The 11,310-nt window shown below is 57.0% G+C and overlaps 2 protein-coding genes across 2 annotated transcripts; both read left to right on the top strand.

Moving 5' to 3' along the window:
- Positions 1–3,856: 3,856 nt before the first annotated feature.
- Positions 3,857–6,311, top strand: GALR2 (galanin receptor 2; the record flags this gene model as incomplete). The annotated part of the gene is given in 4 exon segments (XM_082678773.1): positions 3,857–3,924; positions 3,926–4,050; positions 4,053–4,215; positions 5,486–6,311. Coding segments are annotated over 4 exon segments (1,182 nt in total).
- A 970-nt stretch (positions 6,312–7,281) lies between these two features.
- ZACN (zinc activated ion channel) lies at positions 7,282–10,827 on the top strand (the record flags this gene model as incomplete). Its single annotated transcript, XM_082678774.1, is given in 13 exon segments — positions 7,282–7,357; positions 7,713–7,741; positions 7,743–7,832; positions 7,982–8,026; positions 8,178–8,208; positions 8,211–8,268; positions 8,522–8,691; positions 9,463–9,587; positions 9,719–9,926; positions 10,031–10,077; positions 10,079–10,196; positions 10,638–10,679; positions 10,682–10,827. Coding segments are annotated over 13 exon segments (1,185 nt in total).
- Positions 10,828–11,310: the final 483 nt, after the last annotated feature.

The following is an 11,310-nucleotide window of genomic DNA, read 5'->3' on the forward strand; positions in this document are numbered from 1 at the left end:
TTGCCCCTGCGCCGCAGAGCAGGACGGGATAGAGAAGGCGGGACGACCGGGGAGAGAGAGAGAGAGCGGAGCCGGCTCGGATGGGCTGACGGGATACCGGCGGATTCCGCCGCCGACGGCCCTGCCCGCAGGCAGTGGCCACTTGTTGGAGTGCGCCTGCGCGTGGACTAGGCTTCCGGGTCTCAAACGGTGGTGGGCTAGGCTGAGGGCCCGGAAGCTCGCGGACGCCGTAACTGCTGAGGTGTCCTGGGGGCAATCCTACTTCGCATCCACCAAGGGTGGAGGATCCGGAGATGTCCCCCTCCCACACCTCCTGCATCCCTGCACAGGGGATCCGGCTCACGTCCCGCACACAGAGAGCGGGTGCAGTTGGCTAAGACCTTTGGATTTCGGAGTGTCTACCTCCCCGGGGGCTCCGGAGATGGGGTTCCCACCCTACGCAACGAAACACCACGCCTGGGAGGAACCGCCTCTGTCTGCGCTTTCCTTTGGAGCCGACCATAGTGCAGGGACTTTCCCTAATGGATGGGGATCGGTGCCTTTCCCTGGACTTCCGGTCGAGCAGTCCGCGGAGTGAGAAGTGCTGAAGCGAGGGATACCATGAATCTTTCCTCTGCAATATGGCACTGCGAGCTCTGGAGTCTGATCTCTGCAGCTCCAATTCTGCCTCTGCCATTACTGGTTGGGAGATGTTGGGCAAATAATCTCCCTCATAAACCTTTTCCCTCATCTGTAAATGGGGATAACCAATTAGGGTGGTTATGAAGACTAAATTAAATGGTGTATTTTTAAAGTAAGTCTGCACTAATCATTAGGGAAATGCAAATCAAAACCACAATGAGTGATCACCTCACACCCATTAAGGTGGCTACTATTAAAAGGACAATAATAACAGAACATAACATGTATTGGTGGGGATGTGGAGAAGTTGTAACCTTGGTGCACTTTCGGTGCAAATATAAAATGGTACATCCACAGTGGAAGACAAAATGCCATATGATCCAGCAATTTCACTTCTGGGTATATATCCAAAAGGATTGAAAGCAGGGTCTTGAAGAGTTATTTGTACACCCACGTTTATAGTAGCATTATTCGCAATAGCCAAGAGATGGAAGCAACCCAGCGGCCCTCAGGGATAAGCAAAATATGGTCTGTCCATACAATGGAATATTATTCAGCCTTAAAAGGGAAGGAAATTCTGACACATGCTACAACATGATTGAAGCTTGGAAATATTGTGCTAAGTAAGCCAGTCGTGAAAAGATATGGTATGATTCCACTCATATAAGGTATCTAGTGTAGTCAAATTCATAGAAAGTAGAATGATTGGTTGCTGGGGGCTAAAGGCAGGGGAAATGGAGAGTTATTGTTTAATGGGTATAGACTGTCAGTTTTGCAAGATCAAAAAGTTCTCGAGATTGGTTGCACACCAATGTGAATATACTTAACACTACTGAACTATACACTTAAAATGTTTAAGGTGGCAAACTGTGTTTTGTATATTTTACCAAAAATTAAAAATAATTTTTAAAAAAGTAAGTCTCCCAAATGTCTATCAACAAGTGAATTTGATAAACAAAATGTGATTATCATACAATGGAATATTATTTGGCCATAAAAAGGAATGAAGTACTGATACATGCTACATTGTGGATGAATCTTGAAATCATTAGGCTAAGTGAAAGAAGGTATACACAGAAGGCCACATATTGTATGATTCCATTTATATAAGATGTCCAGAATAGGCAAATCTATAGAGACAAAGAGTGGTTGTGTAGGGCTAGGGGTGGGAGGCAGGAACAAAAACATCCTAAAATTGATTGTGGTGATGGTTGCACAACTCTGTGAATATATTAAGAAACAAATGAACATTTTATATGGGTAAATTGTATGGTATGTGAATTATATTTCAATAAAGCTTTTTTTAAAAAAGTAAGTCAGATGATGTTAGTCCTCTAGTCAAAACTCTGCAATGGCTCCGCTTTTTAGTCAGATTAGAAGACTTCCTTGCAAGGGAAAAAAGTCCTACATGCTATGCCTCTCACCTTCTCTCGTGCCAATCTCCTTCTTGTTCATTCAGCTCAAGCCATACCACGCTCCTTGCTTAGGGACACGGGCACACTCCTGCTTTAGGGCCTTTGCGCTGGCTGTTCTATCTGGAATGCACTTCCCTTGGCTATCTGCTAGGCTAGCTCCTTCAACTCTTTGCTCACATGTCACCTTCCTAATGAGGTCTGCTTGACCACCCCATTTTAAATTGCACCATCACCACCACTCCAGTACTCCCAATTCCCTCACCGTGATTTACTTTTCCTGCAAGTACTTAACTTGTAATTGATTAATAACTTGAGTTATATTTGTCTCTTCCCTGCCAGAAAGGAAGCTCATGAAGGGCCTTGGTCTTTGTAGAGCTCACTGGTAAATCCCAAGGACCTAGAACAGTGCCTGGAAAGGAGTAGGTGCTGTATAAACGTGTATTCAATAAATGAATGGCAAGCATCTCAGAAACATGAATGGTCATTTTCTTCCTATTCAGTGAATAAGCAGGCAGGGCAGAGGTGTGAACGAGGCTTCCTTACCAAGAGGAGCAGGTAGCTGGGCTCCTGAGGCTGAGATCCTGGAGGGGAAAGTGGAAAAAGAATGTTTTTGACTAGGACTCAAGGAACAGGGCAAGGAAAGGGGAAGCAGAGGTCAAGCCACAGGAGGAAGTGATGTTCAAACCCAGTTTTAAAACTATATAGAAACAGTGATGATTCTGGGTCACGGGTGTTTGATGCCTAGTATGTCAAAATCAGAAACAAATATTTAAGTTGTTTTTTGCAACCTAAACACCCTCCTGGCTATCTAGGAAAATGCTCCTGATGCATGGTCCTCTGCTGTTTTGTATTTCCTTTAAGTTTCCCCTTGTTGGATATCTGAATAGGGTAAGGAGAAAAAGAAGAAGAGTTGGATTCATCCAGATTCTACCAACTGGCCTCAGGTCTCTCACACACATGTCATTCCATTCTCACCAGAGCCCTCTGAGAAGGTGTTATTAGCCCATATTGTAATATTGAGGAAACCGAGCCACGGCGCCAGGAACAGAGCCTGACACACAGCAGATGCTCAATAAATTTTTACCGGACTGAATTGGAGGGGGAGACGCTCAGTGAGGGAGAGAAGGGAATGAAATCCTTCCACCATCCCTACCGCTGTTCCTGGGAATTAGAAGTGGGAAGAGGCGTGGGGCACACGGCAGGGCCGTCCCACTCGCCATTTCTGGAAAACGGCAGCACTCTCATCCGCCTCCGCCCTTCATCACTCCCACCCCACGCTTTAGGGGCCACCTGCAACTCTCTCGAGGACGCTCCCCAGCCTGCCCCAGGAGGTCTGGCGCGCCCGCCAGGCTGCAGGGAAGTGCCGAGGCGCACGGGGTAGCGGGCGAGCGCTCCCGGCAGGCGGTCCCTCCACCACTCCGGCGTCTGCCCCGGAGGTCGGTTCGCTGCTCAGCCCGGCACAGCCCGGAGTCGGAGGCTGGAGCGCGCCGACGCCGGAGGGCCGAGGAACAGACACTGGCGCGGCCCTCCGCCCCAAGGGTGGGCAGCCTGTGCCTTGGCCGGGGCGCGCCGAGGCCACTGGACAGTCCTTCCCCCAGCGCGGCCGGCCGCCAGGGGGAACACCCCACCCTTCGGCTGCTCGCTCCTTCCCCTGCCCCCAGCGCACCCGCTTCTCCTGCCCCAGCCTCAGCGAGACTCACTCCGTCCGCAGCTCCACCGAGTCGCTCTGGGCGCTGCAGCGGCTGAAAACCGCCGGAGCTGCGCGCTCGCCAGGACGCAGACAGCTGCAGAAGTCGGGGCAGCCCCGGTGCAGCGGCACTATGAATGGCTCGGGTGGCCTGAACACCGAGGACACGAACGAGGCGGGCGGCCGGGGTAGCTGGCAGCCTCATCGTTCCCATGCTATTTGCGCTCATCTTCCTCGTGGGCACCATAGGCAACTCACTGGTGCTGGCCGTGCTGCTTCGTGGTGGCCAGGCGGTCAACACCACCAACCTGTTCATCCTCAACCTGGGCGTGCCGACTTGTGTTTCATCGTGTGCTGCGTGCCCTTCCAGGCCACCATCTACACCCTGGACGACTGGGTGTTCGGCTCGCTGCTCTGCAAGGCGGTGCACTTCCTCATCTTCCTCACCATGCATGCCAGCAGCTTCACACTGGCTGCCGTCTCCCTGGACAGGTGAGCTGGCAGGCAGGCTGTGGCTGGAGAAGGGGGCTGGACTTGAGGGTCAAGGAGGGATGTGTGGAAAGTAGAAAAGAACACTAGGAAGGCAAGGGAAGCAGGAAGGAGTGAAAGACAAGCAGGTGTGTAAGAGGAAAAAGAAGAATAAGAATGGGGGACCTCCGTGTCTCTCTGTTCGGTACATCCTCAGGAGCTTCAGGCTGGAGACCTCAGCTCTCCAGCGCCGCTGACATCTGACAAAGCACAACGTTTCTGGGTGCAAAGGGTTTTCCCCCGTGCTGGGTCTCCTTTGAAGCTCGACGCCCCTGGGAGGCTGGGATGGGAGGGATTACTGTGCCCAATTTACAGACCAAACCGAGTTTGTAAGTGATTTGCTCAGAGTTGCCCATCCAGTAATCCTGTGCGTGAAGCCACTGGCCTGTCTCCTGGCGTCAAACTCGGGCGCCTCCACCTCACTGGCCTCCAAGCCACAGTTTGCTCCGCACAGCCGACTCTGGTGCGGACTGCAGAATTTGGGTCCTTCGTGAGGGCCCATGCCAAACTCCGAGCAAGCATGGCCGAGGCTCCCTAGCTCGGTCCCACAACCTGACCAACAGGCCTGGGGGCAAGGGCAGGAGAGGAGCGGGCCCAAGGGTCCCCCTGGAAGCTGAAGCTTGAAAGGACACCTGGGGGATTCCTAGGGAGGGAATCCTGGTATCTCCCCAGCCCCCTCCGTCTCCACGTCCTCCCAACCTTCCCTGGACAGGCAGCGAGGTGAGGCCACATTCCCCATATACCTCCCAGGTCCACTGAATGCCAAGTGTGTTGGTTCCAAGAAGAGAGCACTGATGGGACCCATAGAACGTCGGCTTCTCTAAAGAATTCCCTCGCGGTACCTTGCCTGACAGTGTCTCCAGGCTGTCTCCTAGGGCCTCAAGGCGCCTGGGTCCTACCTCTCCGGGCACCGTCACTGGTGGGTAATCACAGCCTGCCGGAGCCCCAAAGTCGGTTTACTCTTCGGGGTGCCCTCCCGGGTGGAATCCGATTGTGGTCATAGTCTCAGGAAGAGCAGATGAGTGGCCTTTCCTGCTGCTGGGTCCCGCCCCACGTGTAGGCGCGGCTGAGGGTGTCCGGGATGCTCTGTGTCGCCCTCCGGGCTTGTGCGGTATTACCGTGCGCTAGAGACATTCCTCGACAGTGAGCGTGGGGCTCGAGGTGGAGGGGTCCGGCCCTGCCTCCGCGAATCCGCCGGCACACCAGACGTCTCCCTTTCTGGCCCGACCCGCAGGTATCTGGCCATCCGCTACCCGCTGCACTCCCGCGAGCTGCGCACGCTTCGCAACGCCTTGGCGGTCATCGGGCTCATCTGGGGGCTGTCGCTGCTCTTTTCCGGGCCGTACCTGAGTTACTACCGCCAGTCACGGTTAGCCAACCTGACCGTGTGCCGCCCGGCGTGGAGCGCGCCTCGCCGCCGCGCCATGGACCTCTGCACCTTTGTCTTCAGCTACCTGCTGCCCGTGCTGGTGCTCGGCCTGACCTACGCGCGCACCCTGCGCTACCTCTGGCGAGCCGTCGACCCGGTGGCCGCCGGCTCGGGCGCCCGGCGCGCCAAACGCAAGTTGACGCGTATGATCGTCATCGTGGCCGCGCTCTTCTGCCTCTGTTGGATGCCTCACCACGCGCTTAACCTCTGCGTGTGGTTCGGCCGCTTCCCCCTTACGCGCGCTACCTACGCGCTGCGTATCCTCTCGCACCTCGTCTCCTACTCCAACTCCTGCGTCAATCCTATCGTTTACGCTCTCGTCTCCAAGCACTTCCGCAAGGGCTTCCGCAAGATCTGCGCGGGCCTGTTGCGCCGCGCCCCGCGCAGAGCCTCCGGCCGCGTGTGCGTCGCGGCCCAGGGCACCCACAGCGGCAGCGTGCTGGAGCGCGAGTCCACCGACGTAACGCACGTGAGCGAGGCAGCCGGGCCCTCTGCTCCTGCGCCGGCGCCTCTTAGCTGCCAGTCCTCGAGCTCGGTTCCCAGCCTGTCCTGGCGGGACCAAAAGGCTCCCAAAGCCACCTTGACAGTTAATGTGACCCGAAGGCACTTAGGGAGTACACTTGGGTGTTGAAAGATTGGAGTCAGAGGTCGGGGGATCGTGGAGGGAGTTTCATCTGTTAATAAAACACGCAATCCATTCCGCGGGCATTGGCGCGCCGTGTCTCCGCATATCTCGCGAGGCTCTACAACTTCACAGGGGCGCTCCGGATAAATGAGGGCAGGGTGCCCTGCTCAGTTACAAGGAAAGAGGGCGGCCCGCACTGAAGGCGGCAGAGTTAAAGTCCGCGTAGAAATCCCTAACTGAGGCTGGGGAGCGCGGGACGACCGAAGGCTCTTTGCACGTGGCCATGCGGAAGCGCCAGGTGTATATAGATCGGGGCGCCAGCAGCCGCCGGTGAACGCAACAAAGGCGGGCTGAGTGTTTAAGCGTGCTCGATAAACTGGTCGATGACAGACTTGGACACTATGTGTGTTCCTAGTAGCGTTCGTGCGCCTGCGGGTGGCGAGTTCTTGCCTGTTCCCGGCTCCCTGGGGTCCCTTGGAGCCATGCCAGCCAGAGCAGTGCCTACCCACCTTCAGCCTTTGGGCTTCCTTCCTTCACTGCAGCTATCTGGGATCTGGTCTCCAAGGGCTTGGTTTATCCTCAGGCCAGGAAAGTCACCCGCACACCCGTCAGTCCTGCTCTGGGGCGCACAGCAGCGGTTCTAAGGCACTGCTGGACCGGGGCAGGCTGAGAATCCCGCCCCGAGCTTTGGTCAGGAGCCAGCCTCTACCTGTCCCCAGGTTTGCCCCACTCCCGGAGTTCTTGAGCCAAGCTTTTTACATGAAATTAGTTCAGTGTTTGAGAAGAGGCAGGATAACCCAAGGGTGTGCCCACTTCAGGTCTTTGAGCACAGAGCACTTTGGTAAGGGTCTGGGTATTTAGCCAGGCGGTGCCTGCTGTGGAAACAGAGGCTGCACCTGGCCAGATTGGAAGGACAGTGTCAGAGAAAAGTGTGTGCGTGTTTGAGCAGGGCTCCCACGCTTCCCTGGTCTGCTTGATGGGTCCTGAGTGTGATGATTGGTTCCAGGTGGTGGAAATGGAGCAGGACCGGGAAGCATATAGGCAGGTGCCAGGTGGGCGGGGCTGGGTCCTGAGCTTTGTCTTCAGGTGTTTGCTGAACCTGGGGTGGGGGTGTGCCAAGTCCAAGGCTCCAGGGTTGGTGCGCAGAACAGCTGCCTCCAACCAACTGCCCAGTCGCGCAGAGAAGTGACTGAAGTGGAGGTCGTAGGTTGGCGCTGCTGCTCCATCCAGCCCCTCCGAGCAGCTGCTGCCAATGGCCCTGCGGTTCCTGCTCCATCTCACCTTCCTCGGGCTCGGAACCGCACTGTGGCTCCAGCGTGTCAGCGGTTGGCAGGTAGAAAGCGTAGGGTCTTGAGCTTTGGGATTTGGGCCCCAGGGCACTGGGTGACCTCGACCTCCATCCCTCAGACTGGTCATCCTTCTTCAACCTCAACTCAACCCCAGGAGGTTCAGGAAACCATCCAGATTCCGAACGGAAGCGCGCCCCTGCTCGTGGACGTGCAGGTGTTTGTGTCAAACGTGTTTAACGTGCTAAGTGTCTTCAGGCTGTGGAGAACTCGGGGGCCCAAGCGCTGAGCTAGGAATGGGACAGGACTCAGCCTAGTGAGTGCTGGGGTCTCCTTCCTTCTTGTCACGTAGCACCCACCCCCGAGGTGACCTGCTGCCCCCTCCCCCAGGACATCCTGCGGTACACAGTGTCCTCCACGATGCTGCTTCGACTGGTGAGCACCCACCACCAGTGTGGGGGCAGGGGGTGAGTAAGGGAGACCTCTGTAAGCCCAGCACAGAAGCACTGGCCTTCACCAACCTGCCAAGCCCAAGGGCGCATGTATACGGCGAGTGGGAGCCTTAGTAGCATCCTTGTGTCCCTAGTCCTGGCTGGACACTCGCCTGGCCACCGGCAGGGCAGAGTCACGCTGCCCTGGGACTCTCTCTGGACACCAGGACTCACTATCCGGGAGGTGTAAGTGAGGCGGGGGTTCTTGTCTCAGAAACTAGGCAGGCATAGCCCTCGCTATTCCCCATCTAGGGCCGGGAGGTCCTCTTAGTGAATATCCCCCTCCTGGTGGCCCTGCCAGACCACTGGCACAACTCCCATGCCTTATGGTGCCCCTTCTGGAACCCCGAGGGCAGTGGATGGCAGCTGGGCATATGCTGGGGTCTCCCCCTTCTGAGGAGGAGCTGGGCCACTGGCTGTGGTACCTTTCCCTCTGCAGGCTCTGGGTGAACTGGCAGGGCCAGAGCCCACAAGCCCGAGTGGACCGGGATGGCCACATCGAGCTCTACCTGGTCCTCACCACGGAGACCAACTGTGACTTTGAGCTTTTCCACTTCCCCAGGGACCAGCGCCACTGCAGCCTCAGCTTCTTCGCTTTTGGCAACACTGGTGCTGACAGGACAGGAGCTGGGAGATGAAGGGAGAGGGGAGCCTCTGGCCTCCAGCGAACACCTGACACAGGGGTCCCGGCCCTGTGTTCACACCAGTCCACCCCCAGGCTTAGGGGAGCTGATCGTTCTGCTTTCACCGGGCACCTCCCACTCAAACAGCAGCCCCACCTCCTAGTCCTCCCCTGCTCTAGGCTGTAGCCCCCCTCCAGTCTTCTCTTCTCCCCCATCAGCTACCCCAGAGCAATGCCCCCAGCAGCCAGGGCCGAACTGCACACTTGTGTCAAGCCCAGAGGCTCAGGCTGCTGCTGGCTCATTCCTGGAAACATCCCGAAGGTGTAGCCACCCAGTGAATATCCCACAAGCCCAACAGGTGACATCCAACTCGGCGGCGAAGTTCCATCCTTCCCTACATCCCTCCCCTCTGGGAAATACCACAGCTGCCGCCCAATGAATCCTAATTATTTCAGGTGTGAGATGATATACTGGTGAATGAGTCTGTGACCATGTCCCCTCCATGAAGTGGTGCATTTATTTTTACAATGAAAACTCACCTGTGAATCTGATAAGGCCCTTCTAACTGGAGTAAACTTGGGGTCTTGCGAAATCCGGTTTGGAAAGCCCTTGTACAGACCAGTTTCCAAGTCTGCCCCCAGCAACCAACACAGGGCTCCAGCATCCCTGGGCTCCAGCTTGTCCCTGCCCCTACCCCCAAGAGAGATGCGGGGGCAGGGGTGTTTCTAGTTCACTGTTCTCACCCCCACCCCTTCAGTGATGGAGCTGGAGTTCCAGGCCCATGTGGTGAATGAGATGGTGAGTGTCAAGAGGGAATACGTAGTTCAGGATTTGAAAACCCAAGTCCCATCCCAGCTGCTGGTGCCCTGCTTCCAGGTGACGGTGACTTGGGAGGTGGCTGCCGAGGGCTGATGGGGGCATCGAGGATGCACAGCCAGAGGCCGTGACATCACCCTTCTACCGCCCACCCCTGCGCAACCCCCACTGGAAAGTCCCGACCTTCTTCCTTCCAGTTGTGCCTGCAGAACACAGCGCTAAAGGCCATCATAGCGCTCTCGGTACCCGGGGAGGCACTGCTGTTGGCTGACCTGTGCGGGGCGCTGCTGCCCCTCCGGACGGCGCACATTGCCTACAAGGTGACCCTGCTGCTGGGCTACCTCGTCTTCCACTCCTCCCTGGTTCAGGCCCTGCCCAGCTTCTCCTCCTGCAACCCGCTGCTCAGTAAGGCCCACACCCTCGCCTGGCCGGGGGCAGGACCACCTTGTGCTGGGCCCACCTCATTCTGCCCACGCCTGCTGTCGCCCCACCCCTGCCCACCTCCCCAGTTCACTACGTCACTGCCCTGCTGCTGCCGCTCTTCATCAGCACCACGGGAAACCGGGCTATTGTCCGGGCTGCTGGCCCACAGCAACCTCAGGGCTGAGAGCAGCCCCAGCCCGGTCCTGAGCAGGGAGCGGCACGACTGTGGGAACCCAGGGCCCAATCCTGAAGGTGGGCAGGGCCTGGGGCCCGTTCCTTGGGGGCTGCTGAGGAAAGAGGCCTAGGGGCAGAGCTGGTGGGCTGGGGTTGCGGGTTACCAGGCTGTTTAGAGGTTCCTGCATCCACTCTGCTGGCTCCACTGTCCTGGGTTCCATCACGGCTGCCCTTGGAAGCAGCAGGTCTGGAGCAGGGAGCAGGGTTAGCCTCCCTAAAGGCCCAGGTGACTTCAGACTCCCTGAGATAACCCTCTGCCTTGCAGAGCCTCTCTGTGGGACGTTTTTTCAACTCAAGATGACCTAGAATGGGCCAGACCCAAACACTCATTAGTTGTGACTCTAACGAAGGGAGAAATACAGACTGGCACCTCCTGGGATTCACCCTTCTGCTCCTGGAGAGTGTGCATGTCAGGTGAGCCCTGAAGTACACCTCCTCTTCCTGTCTCTCCCCACACAGAAGCCTCCAGAGGAGTAAAGGGGTCCAGGAGGAGCTGGGCTGAGCTGCTGACCACATCTTCTTCCTGGTGTACGTGGCAGGGGCGCTGTGTAGCCAGTTCATCTGCGCTGTGCTCCGGATGTGGGCGACATGCAAGTTGGACCCAGCCCCTGGTGAGGCTGCACCCCACGGCGGGTGGCCCAGGCTGTAAGGGGCAGGGCCTGGGGCTACAGACCTGAGGAGTTGGGCTGTGACAGGGTCTCAGGAAAGAGGAGGGAGGGAGGTCGACTCTCTTCCCTAAGCCTGGAGGACCTCAGGCCACCCTGAGCTCTCCCTTCTGTTAGCATGCAAGCAAAGAGTGTGGAATAAACCCATCAGCCCAGTGCAAGGGTGCCTCAGGGGTCTGTCTTCACTGAGCTCAGCTGTTCACTTTTGTCAAAGTAGGTGGGGCCCATCTCATGCCCCCGACCCCAACTCTGCCCCAGATCGTCTCACGACTGTTCACTGGTCACCCAGTCCCCACACGCAGCCTAACTGCTCCTCTGCAACCACTGCTGCTTGGCTCCAGGCACGGGGTTGTCAGAACTCCTTCTGTGAAGTCCTGCGGAGCGCTGGCCCCCAGAGGGCAGGGGACAGAGCACTCCCGCTCCAGCCACCGGGGGGATGCCTCGGGGGCAGAACCCCCCAGACCGCA

The sequence above is a fragment of the Grampus griseus genome (genome assembly GCF_964374135.1).
Source record: "Grampus griseus genome assembly, chromosome: 20".
NCBI classification, from domain to species: Eukaryota; Metazoa; Chordata; class Mammalia; order Artiodactyla; family Delphinidae; genus Grampus; species Grampus griseus.